The following is a 21,366-nucleotide window of genomic DNA, read 5'->3' as shown; positions in this document are numbered from 1 at the left end:
GCTTGAAAGCATTTATCATGTTTATTGGTCCAATGAAATTGTTTAGCCTTCTTTAGGAGATCTGTTAGCGGATGTGTAATGTACGAAAAGTTCTTGATAAATTTTCTATAATAGCTGCATAATCCTAAAAATGATCGTAAATCATGTATATCATGAGGTCTAGGCCAAGTGACAATGGGTTTTCTTCTTTGGATCTACTTGAATGCCCTTGGCTGTATGTGGCCCAAGTACTCAATTTTATCTTGAAAGAAACTACTCTTCTCAAGGTTGAGATAAAGTTGCTTTTCTTTCAAAAATGAGAATACTAGCTCTAAATGTTTCTTATGATCTACAATACTTTTACCAAAGAATATTTTCAACTCAATCCAAGGAGTGAAAGGGCCAAAAGTTGATTTTTTCCACTCTTCACCTTGAAGATAGGCTCATACTTGGTGGAGACACATTTCTTCTCATCGTTATGAGGTTACTACTTGGACAACTTTTAAAGGAGATATGAACGAGACTTATACATCGGAATTGCACAACAATAAGGTCATTGGTGCCTGGAATGATTTGTTAAAGAGTACTCACACCGTTTTCTCAAGCTTTCTTCGCATGTATAAGGGGTGAGTGAAAAGTACCAAATGATCAAGTACATCAAGGACTTAAAGCCTAGCATTGGTGATGATGTGAATGCGCAAAGACCTCTTTCTCTTAAGGGAGTTATGATTTTGGCCAAGATTTATGAGAAACATGCCCTTAATTGACACTACAATCATGTGAATGATATCACATCTACCTATGTCCATAGTTGAGAATGATGTGGACTATGGTCATGTATATGTTGAGAATGACACTGTATACATATGCTACTCATAATGGTAATGACATTCATGATAGTGGAGTGCATGTGGATGTACATGACACTTTCCATGAGGAGTTGATGATGGAGTTACTCATTTTGAATAGTACAGAGAGTACTCTTCTATTAATCATGCATGTATGGGCATTAAGATTTGCCTACTACCACTCATTCTCGCAAATTTCCTGGTGGTGTTATTCATGATGTTCTCGTGTTGAAACAACCAAGCATTATCCATGAGGATGGAGATGACTTCATTGAGGTGAGACCTTGGTGTAGTAGCAAGATTACTCATCATAGGGTTGATGATACAAGGGAACATCATGATTATGCTAATCATGTTTATCATGCTTATGAGGATCATACCCATGATTGGAAGTCATATATGTGATGATGATTTGGTACATGGTGATCATGCTTATGTATTTAATGTGGATCCTTCTTATGTTGATGTTGTATTAGATGTCCACAGGACTTTGACACAACACGTGTTAGACACCATGTTCACGATGATATGCAAGCGAGGTGAACCCAAAGTCAACCAAGCTTCTTGAGACATCAAATTGTAAGAGATTTGCCAACAACTGAGTGCAGCTAGTTTTATGGGACATAGTCAACCAAATGTATGTTGAGTCTCATGTAGAGACTATTTGAGTTTCATGTTAGATACTGTTTCTCATTATATGAGGATCATGATCATGATAAATATGTTCATGCTTCTATGGATACACATGTTATGAATCATGTTTATGTGGACCATGCCTTAATTGAGTTGCAAGATCAATCATGTAACAATGGTATGGGTATACCCATGGTTTGGCATGATTCGGATTGTTATGAGACATTCTATTCAATTGCGTTAGATGCTGAGACATGCCATCATCATACATCAATTTTTGATCCAAGCATTGATTTAGATTACGAGCCATTTTTTTGTGATGCTCATGGATGTCTATGCATTGATACAGATACCATTTGTGGGACATTCACTTTTGGTTGTGACCATTTGGCTAGTATTGTGCTTATGGATACCACACTTCATCATGACATTAATCTTTGATCTAGATGGATATTCATGTTATGATCTTGGTGGCACGTCTCGGGGATTTTCGTTCGCTCGACGTCTTTAGTAGGGCAACGACATTGTGCTTGTTCCAGGCGGTCGTATATTTGAGGCATTTGACTTACCCTTTTGATCCAAGTGACACTAGATCTATGGTTATAGTCAGGTGACTCTTGACTTTCCATTTGATCCAAAAGGTCTTTTCTTGATTTGGCTTTTGTATTAACCTCTTGTATATGTTTTGTATGCATGACCGCACCTGGATTTTGAGGACAAAATCATTGTAAGAGGGGATAGTTTGTATTGACGTAATTTTAGGATACACATGGAGGATGGAGCTTCGGGTCATTTACACGTGGGCACATGGACGTTGAGACTATAAAAGGTGCATGTCAGGCGCATTTGATACCTTCGTTAACTTTTGACATATTATACATTTCACCTTTCTTGGAGCTATTAGCTTCTTGCTCAAGCCTTCATGGCTTCCTCCATAATCCTATGCAACTCTAGGTATTGAGGTGTGCACTTTTGACGACTCTAGTCAATGAGTCATACCGTACCAAGTACCTTTCTTGCAATGATACCATATACCTTTCTTGCATTCACAAGATATTCATATACTCCTTACTTGACATGTCAAAAGATGCCTTTTGTAAACCCTTCTTTCAATTTTTTCTTAAATGATATTGAAGAACCTCCGACGTATGTGAAACAAGCTTTCTTTAATGTAAAATTTACTAATTCTGAACCGACATGATGTCTTATTTATGCATATTTTATAATGAACCCCAAGGCAAGCTTTTATCCGAGGACATGTAGGCATTTTATGTGTAGCAACATAAACACGCTCAACCAAAAAGAGAGTCGTTAACTTTGTTATTAGTTAAGAAGAGTGGAATGTTTGATGGACCATATAGTTGTATGAAATTAATGACACCTCAAAATACTTCCTACCCATTGAAGCTCGTTTTGCTCCCTCCAAGTCACTTTCCATTAATTCAACTGCTAATCTTTGGGAAACCTTGACATACACTCCTTGAACTATATTTGTATTTGAGTTGGTGACAAATAAACTTGTCCTCAAGTGAGACTTGGAACATGCCCTCTGTATAAGCACCTCTATTTTCTTCTTCATTGCAACTACCACATCCTAAACATCGTCAGTTGGTTATTTTTAGTGCACTTAGACTCCATACAGGACATGGTTTTCTAAGACCACACTTGTCTCTCGCAGGTGGATGGGTGCTAATTAGTACAAACGATCGCTATCAACTATAGTAGCTAGATTGTATCTTGCACAGCTTACGTATCCAAGGTTAGTTGCACAGCTTACGTATCCAAGGTTAGTTGCACCATTCAATAGAACTCAAAAGATGCTAGCTAGCAATTATGGCCCATCGTACGCACATGCACATGCATATGATTTGAGTGCTATTGGTAGCATTCAACAAATTTTTACTATGTAATCAATGTTTGCTCATTGATGTTTTCAGAAGGGCTTTGTCTCTATAGATTGAGAAGGCCTACCAAAAGTATTTTTTCGTGTGTGTGTGTTTTTTTTTTTTTGGGGGGGGGGGGGGGGGGGGGGGGGGGGTGTTGGTGTGGCTTGTAAAGCATTGCAAGACACTTTGTGCAAATTGATCCTTTGATTGAGAATGTCTCCTCAAACAAGGACCTTGAAGTGAGTGAGATGTGCTTGAGCCTCCCTTAGCGGGGCTGTCATTAGTTTTATCAACCCACCCAGTTACATCTCCAAGGTCTATTGCACATGAAGCTCCTTCCACTTTTTCAATACCAACTGACGACAAAACTCGAATACCCTCTATAGAACAAACACAAAAATCATCAACTGCACCTAGTAAGAACAACAACAGTTGGTAGGATAGGCCCTGGCTTCGTAATAACGACACCAGCAATCGGTTCATCTGAAGCCTAGCAATCAAGCCTTACTGCACCTGTCCTGTTACACACCATCAATAGCAAAACAATAACATAAGTGAAATATGAATGGACACACAAAAATTAACTTAACATGGCCAGCCTAAACAAAATTCATCTTTGAATTCCTCTTACATGCACCAAAGACTATTTGCCATTTAAACCTAGGCATAATGTTGTCAGAACAAAAAAGAAGAAACCATGCCCCTCGTTAAACTAAAGGCTTTTGCCTATACATCACTTGGTCATGCCAGGCAGGATCAAAAAGAAGCAACCTAACTATCCAGAGTCCCCCATCCCTGCCCTCAACTGCCCAATTGGCGGGGGGATGATAGATGATGACAGCCTAGGATTATATATAGTAGCATGCATTTTACAAAAATACCATAGTTCACCTTGCAGCAAATCAATCCTCAGGTACCCTTCATGTTGTATCTGAAGCCTGATTCCCTCGCTGGGGAGTAGTAGGGTCCATCAACACGGCTTTGTCCTCTGTGGGCATAGGTGTCGTAACAGCTCCGAGTACTGTTGTGGACTCTAGCAAGGCTGACGCATCACCAAGAGTCTTGCCAGTGAGTCGATATTCTGTCTCCGGTCTCCGACAAACCTTCCTCAAAGGAACTATTTCCTGCGCATTGCAGCATCATCTCTTAAGAAAATGTTCTCTGCCTGTGGCTCTTTGAAACACAAATTACACTCTCATTAGACAACACATGAAAGCTTTTTTTGTTACAAAACAATACCGAAATTGACATCGCCAAAATACAAGAATAGAAAAGGATTGAAAATGACACTACCATCGAATCACACCATGATATCGTCACTCTATTTTTTGTGAAAACGAATATCACACCACTTCAGGATTGTGAGGCTGAATATTACCACCACCCCCACACATTAGTGGAGGCCCATCCAAGCCACCCGCCGCCGACAAGGGTGGATGAGCAATTTTGCCTTTCCAGCTGTCCTTCCTTACATAAACCCTAGCAATTTTTTTACAGCAGCTACAAAAGTCCTCGTTGCAGCTTCCCATTCTTCCACACAGCTCTCGGCAGCCATCTTAAAGATGGCCCTGTGTTCAAAATACCTCTGAATCCTGATACCTATGCCATTCTAAACAAGCATGTCACAACCCTTCCTCATGATAAGATATTGCACCATGAGTTTGTTGTAGTTACATACAGAAGGTCGTGGGCATTGATACTTGTAGCTCTGATACAGAAACCAACACATGTTGGTTATTTTTGGATCTCTTGTGTGTGTGCACTGTGAACACTCCATATGAGTGTGTGTGAAGCCACTCTTAGAGTGGTTAAATATCTAGATATTATTTGGGTTTGACATAAGCAGTGCTGTCATTCACTGGAGCCTGTAGGGCTATAAATGCATTGTACTTGGTGAAGATTATACTTGAATCAATTCAACAGAATCAAATGTCTCGTTGAGTCATGCAACATATTCTCTCTAGACCTTGGTTCTCTCTCCTCTCTTTCTGCACATGCACACCATGGATATCTTCCATCCCCCATAGCTCCTGCTACTGTGCCATAGTTGCTCTCTATGCCGTATGACAGTCGTACGGTTCCATACGGACCCCCCCCCCCTTTTTTTTTTGTTTTTGACCGTTGCTGCTTTGACCCTTTTTTTAACAAACAAATGGCCATTTATGGCTGTTTTTTTACTGTTATGGGGCTTGCTTGCTTTTGGTGTCATTTTAGGCTCAGCAACCAAGGATCTATGGATGTTGACTTTTGGTGTGGATGCAACGGATGTGTGCTCCACATTTGGAGGGTTGAGGTGAGGCACCCTCCTTAGTTAGGGCAACAAGAAGCAAAGGCTTCTCCTTAACTACCTCCCTTTCTCTGTCTTCGCATACCGTCTTCCAACAGTTGGACCTTGGCCCTTGGCCTTGGGTGGGTGCCTTGGAATCTTTGGCCTCCCTTTAAAAAGCTCTCCTCCAACCTTCTCTCCATCACAAGTTTCAAGCTCTCATAGCTCTAGCCTCTCAAGCTCAAGCTCTCATTGCTCTCAAGCTCTCCTCTCTTGGGCCTTGGCACTTGCAAGACGACCTCCTTAGCGATGGCGACTTTGGCGAGGGCTTGGTGGTGCCCTCTTATGTAACTTGTTTTTAATGGAATTTTGGCTTGTAACAACCTCAGACCTCTCTAGCTTTTCAAATTAATAATCTATAAATTTATAAGTGTTTTTTTAACCCATACTTTAACGTATCGTATTCAAAAATTTCATACAGTACAAAAAATTCCCGTATGATATCGTACGACCGTATGCCAACAACTATGTTAACCCTAAAAAGTAACAATTGGTATCAGGGCCACTGCCCGCCAGTGTGATTTTCAGCTTGCAAGGTCTCATTTCTGCTCAGCGGAGGGGTTGTCACATTTCTACTCGGAACCACACTTCGATGTAGTTGCGCCCTGGTCAACCCCGCTGTCATTGCTCTCTTTGTTGTTGTTCAGCACTGTGCTGAGTGCATCGCCTGCCCTCTAGCCAACAAAACCAGCTAGCCGACCTTCACCTGTACTCCAGCCACCTACACGCCAACAAAGCTGCCTACCGTTGCGACTCCAATACGCCTGCAACTGCTTCCACATCAGCACGAGGACAAAATCGCTTCTGCCCTCAAAATTAAGGCTTTTCCAAGATTTCTCTAATTAAACATTCCAGCATTTCCAAATTGAAATCTGCAGCAGCCTGGAGAATTTGGGGCTTTCCAAATCTAGGAAAGAAACACCAAATTAAAAGACCAACACATTGCCTGCAAACAACATGGATATGATCAAAAGCAATACCATTCTTGAGAAGTTCTCCGTGGAAACTTCCCTACATGGCAAGTGTCACCATTTGGTCCATCTCCATTTCTGGACCCACTTCTATGGGACTGTCACTCCATAGAGCGGCCAGATTTGTGCCATGTTCACATGGGGCCAGGCCAGTGTCCCATGTGAAAGGGCCATTTTTATGGTGTCACACGGACGGGAGCCAAATGAGTGCCACCCGTGTGTGACCAATGCTGCGTCACATGGACGGGAACCAGCTTCGTGCCACCCGTGTGTGATTTGCTTCGTGCTTCATTGTCGGGAGCATGTTGGTGCCACGCATGTATGGCCAAGATGGTGTCTTACCTATGGGACTGTCACTCCATAGGAAGACCAGGACATATTTATTTATATCTGTCGCACCAATTTTGTGCCCGACAGGAACCTCTTGTACAAGTTTCATGAAAGGGAGATTTCGTCCGTTATTTGTGAACATGCATTTATGCTTGTATGCATAAATTTGTTTTTGCATGACTTATTTGCGTGTGTCTACCTGTTATGCCGTGTCAGTACACTGGACGGGGACGCCCCCAGTGTACCGTGGAGTGCTATTTGCTGACTTGGTGGTGTGGCATGTGAACACGTGGTAAGTATTTTCATTTTTGCCTTTTTAAATGATAAAATCCATAAACTTAAGTGAACCTTAATATTTATAAGGTATTGTGTTCACACTCAATTTAAATAGGGGCTGGACACTTACTAATGAGGGTGGGGCCCAAAGTAATAATTTGATTAAAGGTTTTATCACCTTTAAATAATAGCATTGCATGGAAGTCATTTGGAAAAATACCCACGTGTGGGTTGGTGGTGGATCTTTCCTTCTACATGGCTCCTACCCGCCTCCTCCTCCACGCCTGCTGTACCTGCCCCTTCACGCCTAGAAATACTCGCCTAGCTACTGCCCTTGTGTACCTGTTGTACCACCTGCATTGTCACAATTGTGACTAACTCTCTTAATCTCTCCTTAATTACTCATTAATCTCTTATTAACTGAAAGGACACCTATGAAGGGTCACACCCTTACACATGGGTCACTATCAAAGGACATGTCTATTCATTAAAAGGCACACCCCTAAGTCCAAAGGACATAACCGTTGACTCAAGAGCCACACCCCTTCCCAGGGATGTGTTCTTCACTTGTACCCTTTCGGCCTCTATTTAAGAAAGGCCCCTGTCTCAATGCAAATATCTCATCTCATCTCAATCTTTCTATCAGCATTTGTCTTATGTTTGTTAATTAAGTCTTTATCATGTTAATAAAGCTATAAAAGCTTTACAGCGGTGTCAGAGCAAACTTTTTTCCGCCCTGTGAGATGCCCAATCCCTAACCCTAACCCTAAAATCAGTCCAAACCCTAACCCTAAAATCAGCCCGCCCAAACCCTAAAATTGGGTGTAGCAAGTGTTGAATGGAGGAGCAGGAGAGAATGCCCCATTTAATTTTACCCAATTTTGCTTGATTAAGCATTTTCCCAATTTCATCCAAAAAAAAAACGATGGGAAGCAAAGACTCACATCAGAGACCCATCTAAGTGCTTGTAGTATGTTGTGCTCTACTGGAGGCCCTCATCGCATTTTGTTCGAGCTGCATATCTCTCCACGCACAGGGCGCCACCCTTCGTTCTCTTGCCTCTTCACGTTTTCTTTTAAAACGTGACGTTTCATATATTTTTAAAAAAAACCAAAAGCCTTATAACTTAAGGCTTATATTAAGCCTTATTACACGTGGCTCCACCAGCCACGTGAAGCAACCCGGCAGCCAGCACCTAACGGCCAGCGCCAGCGCACGCAAGGAAACCCGCCAGCGAGGAACAGCAGCGCACACAAAAAAAAAACGAAGGGAGAGCCCGACGTGAAGCCGCCGGCCAGCACATTAAAAAAAAAAAACAAAGGAGTACCCCATGGCCAGCGATCAGCACATTCTCAAAAAAAAAAACCATACACTTACCTTCCGGGTTCCCACGAAATGGCGCCTGCCTTGATCTTCTGCGCACCAACTAGCAGCCTCCTTCATTGCTAGGCTCTCGCGGTCTATGATGGTGTTCTCCGCGGCTTGACGGCTACCTTGGTGCTTCTTCTCCAGCAATATTATAGCAACCACCTTCACGTGTGATCTTTCCATTTTCTTGGGTATACATATTTCACCTAAAGTGGAGTATTAACATATCAACAACCTGCCATTTATTCCTTTTCGGGCTCTCCACTCCTCTAGGGCCAATACCTTTTTTTTTACGGGATCACGTGGACACACACTACCCTCTTCTCCGACGGCTTATGACAGAGGAAACCTATGACTTCAATTATTTACAGGATACACCCTCTCAGTCCATAGTGCCCTCTCCTACCCATGTTTCTCCACCAGCCCCAACCCCTGTTCCAGTGAGTGTGCCCCCCTATTTCCAGCACACTCATTACCGCATACAGATATCCAGCACACTCATTACCGCATACAGATAGCCACACCGACTTCTCACCTCCGAGAATTCGACGTGTGGGTTATCCGTGTTCGTACTTCTGCACAGGATCTGGATCATTATTGTTTTATGCTCACGTGTCATCCTTATCTGGGTGCTATTCTACCCGAGTGTAGCATCATCTTTCATGAATATTGCACTTATTCTGAAGACATTCATCCCTCTTCATTTACGGTGCGTCCCTCTACACCGGAGTATACACCCTTGACACCTGTAGCTGCCCCTACTCCTGTACCTTCTTCTCCAGTAGCAGACTCTCGTGCGAGCCCAGTCCCAGAGGATCGCCCTTACTATACTGGATGGTCTATAGCCGCTTCACCAGTACGTAGCCTCCCCTCTCGGGATTTACAGATGCCGCACCCTCCAGCCGATGGTTCTTACTAGAGCCCAGCGGCGTCATCAACAACAAAAACCCCCACAGCCTCATCACCCTGAAGCCTCTATATCAACATCTCCTCTCATGGCAAAACCTGTTGACATATCAGCCCCTCCGGAATGGCAGTCAGCTTTGCAGCAACTCCAACAGCAGTTCCAACAGCAACTTCAGGAGTCTATGGCATCCTTGGCCTCTCAGATCCAGCAGCTTCACACGGATCGCCACTCCAACACAAGTTCTGTACTAGCAGCAGATGTTTCAGCAACAATACCAACAAACAAAGACGTCATTCCTTCCAAGGTAGAAGGCGACGACCTTAAAACTCTTTATCGTCTTTTACAAGCCAGTAAAACAAAGAAATTGGAAATTAAACCCCCTGACTCTTATGGTGGTCAGCGAAATAAGCGCATCTTAGATCAATGGCTCTACAAACTGCAGTTATACTTTGAATCCATGACCCTTTCTGATTCCAAAAAGGTGATTTTTGCGGTATCCCTCCTCAAAGACACTGCTTTATTATGGTGGCAACGACGACAGCACTTTGGAAAAACGGTTACAACGTGGGAAAAATTCGAGCGGGTCCTCCGTAAGCGGTTCATACCTGCCAATGCGGATTTCCAAGCCCGTACTCGCTTACGCCATTTGGACCAAACTGGTTCCTTGGCCTCTTATATCTCCCAGTTCACCAACTTGATACTGGAGATTGATTCTTTGTCCCCAGCGGACGAACTTCATGCCTTCGTTGAAGGGCTTAACCCCACACTGCGTGCCGATGTCCAGAAATATAACCCTGTCAATCTTGCCGATGCCATACGATATGCCGAGCGTGTTGCAGACATTAATTCTCGAAATTCGGCCTCTTCCGGTCGAACTAATGACTTTCAGAAAGCTAGTGGATCTCGTATGAGCCGAGACAGTCGCAGAGAGTCATCTCGCTCTTCTAACTCCCGGCCTAATCCTCAATGGAATAATTCTCAACAACCTCGCCGATCAGAAGGATCGTCCTCTTTTCGGTTCCGACGTCCTAACTCCTATCAACCATGCAATTCGGATCGTGGACAAGACCAAAGACGTGACCAATCTCGCAATCCTCGTCCTTCTAATGTTCCTTCTGGACGGGATCAACAAAAGACAGGATTGTGCACAATTTGTAATGGACCTCATCGTTGGTTTGAGTGCCCCAAAAGACCAACCCATCGACAGAATTCTAATGCTAAACCCCCCATTTTTGCGGAGAAACCCCTAATTGCTGACAAAGGAAAGCGTGCAGTTAATCACCATGCTATTGCACATGCTTCAGTAATCACCGCTACTGCTACAACACAACCTGCCTCTTCACCGTTACCTCAGCGGTCTACTCAAGTTTTGGTTCTTCAAGGTTCTATTTCCAGTCACCCTATTCAGGTGCTCATTGACAGTGGGTGTTCTCATAATTTTGTGGGAACCACCTTGACTCAGAGATTGAAGATTCGAACTTCTCCAAGTAGTGTTGTTTATGAAGTAGAGCTTGCCGATGGTTCCACATCCTCGTGTAACACCATTGCCAAACACCTCTCCTTTCGAATTCAACACTATCGTGACAAATTGGATTTCCAAGTCATGAATTTGGCACATTATGATATGATCCTTGGTCAAGAATGGTTGTATCAATATGATCCCCTGATCAGTTTCCGGAACCATTCTATACAATTTGCTCAAAATGGTATGCTTGTGGCTCTCGAAGGAATCAGAGACCAACCTTCTACACCAACCCTTTCAGCTCTTCAAGTGAAACGGTGGGTCCGCAAGAGTGGTTGTTCCTCAGCACTTTTAATGGTCTATTCAACAAACGACCCTCCCGAGGACATAGATACAAAGGTGATGTATCTCAAGCAACCTTTCTTTGCTCCATACTTGGATCTTTTTCCTCAGGAGCTTCCTGCGGTCCTCCCACCTCGTCGACCAGTCGACCATGCTATTGATATTCTTCCTGGTAGTGCTCCACCTACTCGTACTCCGTATCGAGTTTCTTTTACAGCATCTCAGGAGATACAGCGACAACTTACTGAGCTTTTGGAGAAAGGACATATTCGACCAAGTAAAAGCCCTTTTGGAGCTCCAGTGCTTTTGGTGAAAAAGAAGGATAAGTCTATGCGTCTTTGCATCGACTATCGTGCCCTTAATAAGTTAACTATCAAGAATAAGTATCCTCTTCCACGCACTGATGAATTGTTTGATCAATTGCTCCATGCAAAGGTCTTCTCCAAAATTGATCTTAAGTCTGGATATCATCAAATTCGCATTCGCGAAGGTGATGAATATAAGACAGCTTTTCGCACAAAATATGGTCATTACGAGTACTTGGTCATGCCATTCGGGTTACCCAATGCCCCTGCAACATTTATGAGTCTGATGAATGATCTTTTTCGTCCTTTTTTGGACAAGTTCGTCATTATTTATCTTGACGACATCCTGGTGTTCAGTCACAATATGGAAGAACACAAGGCACATCTTAAGATCGTTTTCCAGGTGCTTCGAGACAATGCTCTTTATATTAATCCAGGCAAAAGTGAATTCTTCAAGACATCCTTGGAATACCTTGGACATGTTGTTTCAGCAGACGGAATTTCCGTGGATCCAAAGAAAATACATAAGAGAGCCTCTTTACAACATAGATTGAACTACTAACAGTGGTGGTGTTGTAGAATTTGAGCAAGGATAGAGAACTTCAGATAAATGGAGCCAGGTCATGCATAGAGCCTCTTTACACCATAGAGTGAACTATTGACATTGGTGTTGTAGAGTTTGACCAAGGGTGCAGAACTTCAGAAAAGTGGAGCACTCTATCATGAAGCAAACCACGGCAGATGCGACCTTGAACAAGTGATGAGTGACGGGCCGCAAATGTGAGTGGTGTTGCGCTTTGCCTTTGCGCTAGCCTAAGCTACCCTTTGTTCAGCCCGCCACACCATCGACCTGTTGCAGTAGACGCACGAGCTCGATGGCAACAGGGAGCTCAGATGGCAATGAGCAGCTGACGTAGCTGCTATTCAGGCAGCCACGCACATGTGGAAATCGGCCAACAGAATCCGGTGGAGACGAGATAGCGCAGACGGAGGTGGCGGCCTAGGTACTAGCACTGCCAGTGGGGTAGAGTGCTGCATGCGCGCATAGCGCAGCTACACCGATGATGCCACGCAGAAATGGAAACAGTCTCACATGTGGGGCACAGCCAGTAGAGAGGCAAACCTGTGCTACGGTAGTTGTGTTGAGAAACGCAGACTAGCCCGTCGGAAGCAGGAAAAATGCAGAGAGGATAATCTAACTTGGTTCACCCAGGCTCTAATACCAATTGTAGGTTAGGGTTAGGGTTTGCTCACGTACAAGCCTAAGCTATGGAGGATAAAGGTTATCAATGGTGTGAGTGTGTATGGGGAGAAAAAAAGAATGAAAGAAAGTTATATTAACGTCTTCAAAAGTACCTAATGGTCTAATGAAAGAAAGTTATATTAACGTCTTCAAAAGTACCAAAGGGTCTATGAGACCGAAATGATGTGTACATATTGTCCATGAAATCTCCTCATGGATGAAATAAGATAAAGCAACAGTAAACTGAAAGTGAATATCTCAGACTCTGAGGTCACACAAGATGAAAAATCTAGATCCAACTATGCCAGGTATAGGGTGTACAATAAGTGATGGGATATGAGAGAGCTGAATAAAACAGTCAATCAACCCTGTATGTCAAACAAGGGCCCTTGCAGGATGTCCATCATTCTGAGTGGTCCTCCCTGGGTATATGCTGTCCATGAAATCTCCTCATGGATGAAATAAGATAAAGCAACAGTAAACTGAAAGTGAAGATCTCAGACTCTGAGGTTACACGAGATGAAAAATCTAGATCCTACTATGCTAGGTATAGGGTACAATAAGTGATGGGATATGAGAGAGCTGAATAAAACAGTCAATCAACCCTGTATGTCAAACAAGGGCCCTTCCAAGATGTCCATCATGGGTGATACAAGGAGGCTAGAGATGTTGATAGTCTAGTGTAAGGATCCTAAATCTGGGGCTGATGAGTTGGGGGTGGTTGGGGTCCGACAGGACAGGGGCGTCTAGCTCTCTAGAGTGTGCATGCCCAACCTGACGTGACTCCCATGGGCCTTTTGCAAAGGGACAATGTGGTATAGGCTCCCGTATCCACTATAGTGGGCTCGAAAAAAATGTTGATGGTAAGCTGAGAAGAGGGCTGTTGGGGGCGAGGATCTCTAGGTGGTCCTCCCTGGGTATCCGCTCAGCTCTGCAAATCTCTATCCTCAATCTATGGGATGATGCCCTAAGCTGGCCAATGGCTATCCTCATAGCATGGGACATGAAGGCATCGAGATAACTTGGTCTGTTACAAGTGAATAGCATGTATGAATAGCCCCAGTAGATCGTATCGGATCACCTAGTTCCTGTCCTCATGTGTAAGTTTAATGTATGGGAAACTACCAAGATGAATATATACCTAGATGAATCCACGAACATGCCCAAATTCACCTTATAAGAAAGTGGAATTCATAACCTCATGGTAGTCATCCACAAGACAATAAACGATCAACTCCATCATGCATAGTATGGACTAGATACTGCAACATCCCCAGTAACATCATCAGCGCCCAATAGTGGGTGTAGAACTTGCTCCCACACACACACAGTGCGCGCGTGCACACACACACACACACACACACATAAGAGAATACATTCATACAAAGGACTGTGTATTGAGTTTTTGTCAGACCTACAGAGATACAAGGCAAACTCAGCCATAATAAAGCCTAGCACTAAGGATCATAACAAACAGAAAGAATTATTACAACAAAAAGATAGTTGATAGGACATATGCACCATTAAAGATAGAAAGAATTAACACAATATCAACTGGCTGCAACTTGCATGAAAACTTCACAATGTGAAATTTGCATGTCCGCTAATACAGCATAAAGATATACCTAGATGAATCCAGGAACATGCCCAAATTCACCTTATAAGAGAGTGCAATTTATAACCTCATGGTAGTCATCCACAAGACAATAAACCATCAACTCCATCATGCATAGTATGGACTAGATACTACGACATCCCCACTAACGTCATCAGTGCCCAATAGTGGGTGTAGAACTTGGTATCAATATATGCTCCCACACACACACACCCCATGCGCGCGCGCGCGCACACACACACACACACACATAAGAGCATATATTCATACAAAGGTCTGTGTACTGAGTTTCTCTCAGAGCTCCAGAGATACAGAGATACAGGGCAAACTCAGCCATAATGAAGCCTAGCACTAAGGATCATAACAAATAGAAAGAATTATTACAACAAAAAGGTAGTTGACAGGGCATATGCATCACTAAAGATAGAAAGGATTAACACAATATTGATTGGCTGCAACTTGGACGAAAACTTCACCTTGTGAAATTTACATATCCGCTAATACCAAGATGAATGCTCTCATCTGGCCACTATTTGCTCTGATGATTGTAGTGCAAGTCGGAGGAGTCAAAGTGGATCCACCCTCTGTATATAAGTGACTGTCTGGAACAAGGCCTCCATCAACATAGGAGCCACACCAAACTGTGCCTGGATGATCTGGTGTGGAACAGATGGCTTGTTGCCTATCATCTGTGATAGCATCATGATTTGAGAACGCTCTATGCACTGCCAATCTGTTGGGGATAAATCTAGTGCCCAGAAGGGAGCTGCATACATAAGTGTTGGGGTGACTACCCAGAAGGAAGCTGCATACATAAGTGCAGGGGTGACTAGGGTGTCAAAAAGCCAACCCCTCATCCCCGGCTCCTGAAAATGCACCCTGGAAACACTCCCTCTCCAATAAGGTCAAAGCTGCATATCCTCTCTATGCTCTGATGCCTGTCTCATATGGCAATGCGGACTAGTGATGGTAGCTCCGAGATAGTCATATGAGTGCACCACCTCAACCCTGCAACCCATGTAAGTGGTCTCTGTATGGCCTGCAATCGGGTAGGAGGTGTGGAATACAATAACCTTGGTTTTCTCAGTCAACCTTGGTTTTCCGAAGATTCATTGAAAGCCCCCCTCTGTGCAAAAATCATGTAAAAGCATCCATGTGTTTCTATAGCCCCTCCTCAGAATCTGCAATGAGCACAATGTCATCAGCATATAAAAGGATGGAAACAAGAATACCTCCTAGAAAAGCTCCTCCGCCTCCAGTTCTATCAATGAAGTCTGAGATCTCATCTATGTAAAGTCTAAAGAGGGTCGAAGATAGCAGCCATCCTTGTTTCACTCTGATGGAGCTAGAGACCTCCTGGGCATCTCACACTGCCAATAACTGACTCATATAAGGCAATGCCAGCGTAGATCATGTCAAACGGGACCCCAAGATGTTTAAGCGTTGAAGGAGACGGGCCCACGGCACTGTATCAAAAGCTTTGCAGAAGTCCACAAAGCAGCAGTATAGTCGACGGCCAGCCTTGGCTTGCTCGATGATAGCCCGAAGCATGAATATGTGATCCAACGTGGAGAAGGTCCTCCTGAACCCTACCTACCCGCAATCGGGTAGGAGGTGTGGAATACAATAACCTTGGTTTTCTCAATCAACCTTGGTTTTCCCAAGATTCACTGAAAGCCCCCTCTCTGTGCAAAAATCATGTAAAGCATCCATGTGTTTCTATAGCCCCTCCTCAGAATCTGCAATGAGCACAATGTCATCAGCATATAAAAGGATGGAAACAAGACTACCTCCTAGAAAAGCTCCTTCGCCTCCAGTTCTATCAATGAACTCTGAGATCTCATTTATGTAAAGTCTAAAGAGGGTCAGAGATAGCAGCCATCCTTGTTTCACTCTGATGGAGCTAGAGACCTCTCGGGCATCTCACTCTGCCAATAACTAATTCATAGAAGGCAATGACAGCCTAGATCATGTTAAACGGGACCCCAAGATGTTTAAGCATTGAAGGAGACGGGCCCGAGGCACTATATCAAAAGCTTTGCAGAAGTCCACAAAGCAACAATATAGACGACGGCCAGCTTTGGCTTGCTCGATGATAGCCCAAAGCGTGAATATGTGATCCAGTGTGGAGAAGGTCCTCCTGAACCCTACCTACCCTGGTGCCTTGTATCCCTCTCTCACTGCCCCAGTGTGCTGAGCTCAGACCCAAGTATAGATCCACAGACCTTTGCCAAGACATGGCTGATTATGATGGTTCGGTAGTTATTAGGATCCATGGGGTCTCCCCCCTTACGGACAGGTGCAATAATGTGTGATGACCGGGGGGGGGGGGGGGGGGGGGGGGGGGGGGGGAAGCCCTCTGAGAGGGCCCTATTAAACAAATGGGCTAGGAGGGGTGCCAGGGTGTCTCCTATGTAAGAGAGGTGCTCACCCATAAACCCCTCGTGATCCTATGATCGGCCGTTCAGAAGCCTACGTATAGTCTTCACCATAATGTCTCCTGTGAAAAAGGTGGATGTGGTGGAACATGCGTGAGGTGGATATGGGCTTGGTGGGGCATGTGGTATAATGCGTGTGCATACGAGTGCCAGTGCTCGTGCCCCCTTGTACAGAAAACTAGTAAGCCCTCCTAATGCAGGCCACCGTGCCATCCCATTATAGATAGCAAGGTTGTGGCGTGAACCGAGCTGTAGGAGGCATCTCCCATAAAAAGTGATGACTCCATGGTGCTATGAGATCCATTGTAGCCCTATGCCATCCTGGTCTATCACCTCTAAAATCCGTTGTAGCCATGTGCCATCCTCAAAATCGTACATATGTATCTGCTCACTCTTGGTCCTAGCATAGTCCCCAAGTAAAAGGACCTCGCCTAGTCCCAATAAACCAGTGATATCCTTGGAGAGAGTTGTGTATGGAGATTCCCTCCACTCCTTTGGGGCATATCATGAAGAATCCGAGACGAAATAGCATATTGCCACACAGATGCATCTAGAGGCTATAATCTGTAATTGAATCCACAAGTAGAGGGCCTCCTCATCCCTCGTGACTATGCTAATAACCATGGGCAGCAAGTGTGTTTTGAATAAAACAGCTACTCCTCTTGATTCCCTCATCCCTCTTGATGTGCACTCCCCCCCCCCCTCCCCCTCTCCCGCACCCAATAAGCTGGCTCCCACTGGTATCTCCATACATGTGGCAGTCCCCTCTCCTGGCTCTAGTGCGTTTGTATAGAAGATAATGTCCCATCCCGTGATAGTCTCCCTAAATTCCCCAATGTCTGACCACAAAGTCCCATTGCAGTTCCAGACTGCCATCCTCATATGTGTGGCCCCATAGACCTCGTGTCCCTATTTGGGACATCTGTCTGTGATGATGACCTTGCAATCTCTATAAACAGCCCACTTTCCCACCTTACGGGCTTCAAGCACATGTGGCATGCTCATTTTCCTATGCTCCACCTATGTGGGAGTGAGGTCATCACCAAGATAAATTTCCTCACCTTTGAGGGCTCCTCTATGACCCAAGAATACTTGACGGATGGTGGTGTCCTTGAATTTAAGGAGTAGTGGGCGAGCACGTGGTGTGTCCTTACTTGCTCTCCATGCATCCATCTATGGTGTGCCTTCTATGCCCATTTTCTGACATAGTGTGATGGCAGCTGCCTTGGCAAACTCACCTTCTTGTTGCAGCCTGTCACATGCACTCTACACTGTAGTGCATGGTGACAAGCTAGCCATAGAAACATGGGACGGGGAACGGGAACGGGGACGGGGACGGGGAACGGGACGGGAACGGGGCAAAAGGCCGTCCCGGGGACGGTGGAAAAAACGGCAATCTGAAAACGATTGTTTTTTTGCAATTTTTTTTAACACACTTGATTTACACTTAGAAACCAAGACATTAAGCACAAAATTGCACCAAAAAGAGGAGAAAATTGAAATGCATAGTCGTATTAGCAAAAAACTATAATGGGGCGCCGATGGCGTGATAAACAAAAGTGAGTGTACAATGATCAATCTAAACAAAAATGCCAAATGGCATAATGAAAGGCCCAAGGAGGGTGTACACTCAAGGCAAAATGACTAAGTGCCAAGATACAAGACTCAAGAGTCAAGAGACTAGGCAAGAGGGTGAAAAGGGTGAAGATCAATCGTGACCTCCTCGGTGAAGTCCTCCATAGGCTGGTCCTCAAGTGGGAGGGGAGGGGGAGGTGGGGGGGACAATGCCTCGGGCACAACCTCAAGCTCCTCTAAAATCTCGGCCCTCTGCTGATCAGAGAGATGTGGGTCCTGCTGTGCCTGCTCCCATTCGGTGAAAGGATCTGCCTTCTTTGTCAAGCCCTTGCAAAGCATTCGCAAGTTGGCACTGACAAACACCAAATCATTTGCACGCTGTACACCAAGGCGGTTCCTCTTCTTAGAGGCAATGTGGCTATAAACTGACCAGAGTTGCTCTAGGCAACTGCTACTGCAAGCCTGTGAGAGTACGCGCACAGCAAATTCCTGCAACTTTGGAGTTTCCGCACCATAATCCTCCCACCAAAGTGCAGACCCTACCTTGAAGCGGTCCGCCTGTGCATCTGCCAAACCAAAAGCCCCCCGCTTCTCTCTATAAATCTGCAATTGGTCCTTGATTGTGCGGCGATCCTCCTCACTAGTGTAAAGGCGATCCAAGGTTTGTCGAAGGCCTTTGCTCACCTCTTTGTCCTTGTGTTGCCCTTTGCCTTGAAACTCAGGATCAACAATGTAGGCAACAGCATGGAGGGGAGAGTGGTAGGCTTGCCACCTTTTCAAACATAGGGATTTGACCTGTTTATAGTGAGGCTTGACTTTGAACATTGCTTTTAGCTTCTCTGTCATGTGATCCATTGCCTCATACACTTTGCCAATGCATGGTTGAGTGGAATCCACCACCCTAAGGAGATCAATAATCGGTTGCACCATCTCCACAAGCGCCTTGGCCTCCTCCCACCATGCCGCATCATCCGCCCTTTCCCTGCAAAATTTGCCGACCGTCGTGGAAGCCTCTGAAGTGCGTGCAAACTCATCACTGAGGAAGAGTCCCCTCAATGCCCCGCTACATGTACACAAGCGGCCTAGCATGAGAAAGTTGAATGCAAACCTCGTCTCGGAATACTTAAGAAGAGAGAGGCTTGACTTCTTGGAAAACTCGTGCTGCACCCTGTGATGGTTGAGGACAAAGGTCACTATTTTGTTGGCACCCTCAATGACAGGTGCAACCCAATCCAAGGCCCCTATGTCTTTGATAAGGTTGTTGAGGCAATGGGCCATGCAAAAGCACACGGTGATGCGAGGATAGGTTGCTTGGAGAATTGTCCCCGCCGCCCTATTTGCCGGTTCTCCATCCGCACATATGGCAATGACATTCTCCGCCCCCACCGTCTCTAGTGTTGTTGCCCACTCCGCAGCAAGTATCTCGGCACTCTTCCCCGTCCTGGAAGCATCATGGGAGTCGACAAAGTATGTCTCCCCTCGTGAGTAGGCAACAACTCCATGGATGGAGCGCTTTCTAGTGTCACTCCACCCATCAACGACGAGGGTAACACCATTTTCAGCCCATTGCTCTTTCATGTGGTTGGCCGCCACCTCCACGCTTGCCTTCTCCTTGTCAAGGAGAGAGGTGCGGATGGTCTCCGAAGAGGGGGGAACATAAGAGGGTCCATACTCCGCTATCAATTTGCACATGGCCCGAAAGTATGGAGATCTATCCAAAACACCATATGCAAAACACAAACAAAATTCAGATTTTTACCATCATTTAGTCTTTTAAGTTTTAGTCTTTAAAGTTTAAAGTTTAGAGCATGATATTTGAATTTTGAATAGTACATGAGCATAGTGCCAAGGACTTACCGTGCCGCCCGAAATGCTATGTGGTCATGAAAGAAGAATCGTGCCACCGCCATGTCCACCTCCTCTTTCAATTGAGGGTTCCAATTCTCATCAAGCGTACTTTGGCGTCCCCGGGAAGCGGATGCCTCTCTTGATGAACGAGGTACATGCGGCGTTGATGTCCTCACAAAGGATGTGGGGTCGACGGCCACTTGAGGATTGCGTTTTGCCAACTCGGCCGCCTCATAAACCACAAGCTTTTCAAGGAGCTCCTTCTTCTTCTCGGCCGAAACCTCCTTGCAAAATTGCACTTCGTTGCCGGGCTCATGCAAGAAGTGAGCACGCACTTTGTGGGCACCGCCGGTTCGCTTGTAGCCGCAAAGCTTACATACCCATGGTCTTGAACCACCCCCTTGACCGTATTGTGAGCACTCTACTTCATCCCACCAACTCCATCGATGTACGGCGGGCCTCCTTCTTCGTGATGGAGCGGGTGTTGAAGTGGTGGAGGCGGCGGCGGACCCGGGTTGAGGAGAGGAAGGGGTTTGAGAAGAGGATGCCATAGTGATAGAGACTAGAGTAGAGCTTGAGATGGATGGTAGAGCTTGAGAAAGAGTCAAGATGGAGAATTGGGATGGAGATGTTGGAGAAGGAGAGCTTGGACAATGGAGAGGGTGAGCTTGGAGAGGGAGAGCTTGGATGTTGGAGAAGGAGAGCTTGAAGAGGGTGAGCTTGGAGAGAGAGAGCTTGGATGTTGGAGAAGGAGAGCTTGGAGAGGGAGAGCTTGAGCCTTGAGCCTTGGGTCTTGGAGAGGGAGAGCTTGGAGAGGAGATGGCTTGAGGAGAGCATGGAGGTCTCTTATATAGAAGAAGGGGAGCCATGTGGGAGAGCTTCAGCCATGCGCATCACCAAACGGCTAGGAGAGACAGCCGTTGAAGCCCCGCCCAACGGTCAAAAACTGCGCAACGGTCAGTTTGACCATTCCCGTACGGACAGGGAACGCCGTTCCCGGAACGTTCCCGGGAC

The 21,366-nt window shown here is 45.1% G+C and overlaps 1 protein-coding gene across 3 annotated transcripts in view; it reads right to left on the bottom strand.

The window, feature by feature from the left end:
• Positions 1 to 3,531: 3,531 nt before the first annotated feature.
• The window catches only part of LOC147609458 (protein SAWADEE HOMEODOMAIN HOMOLOG 2-like), a 91,594-nt gene continuing 73,759 nt past the window's right edge, over positions 3,532 to 21,366 (bottom strand). For 2 of the 3 annotated variants that reach the window (XM_086787730.1, XM_086787732.1), the window contains 2 exons: positions 4,238 to 4,470; positions 3,532 to 3,864 (listed from right to left, as the gene is read on the bottom strand). In XM_086787730.1, coding sequence (XP_086643856.1) covers positions 4,267 to 4,470 — 204 coding nt within the window. In that variant the 3' untranslated portion in view covers positions 3,532 to 3,864; positions 4,238 to 4,266. The remainder of the gene's footprint in view (positions 3,865 to 4,237; positions 4,471 to 21,366) is intronic. The other variant, XM_086787731.1, reaches the window with a different exon arrangement.

The sequence above is a fragment of the Cibotium barometz genome, chromosome 51 (assembly GCF_041138505.1).
Source record: "Cibotium barometz isolate CiBa-2024 chromosome 51, ASM4113850v1, whole genome shotgun sequence".
Classification (NCBI taxonomy): domain Eukaryota; kingdom Viridiplantae; phylum Streptophyta; class Polypodiopsida; order Cyatheales; family Cibotiaceae; genus Cibotium; species Cibotium barometz.
The sequence above is the reverse complement of the archived record's forward strand: the minus strand, read 5'-3'. Positions and strand labels throughout refer to the sequence as shown.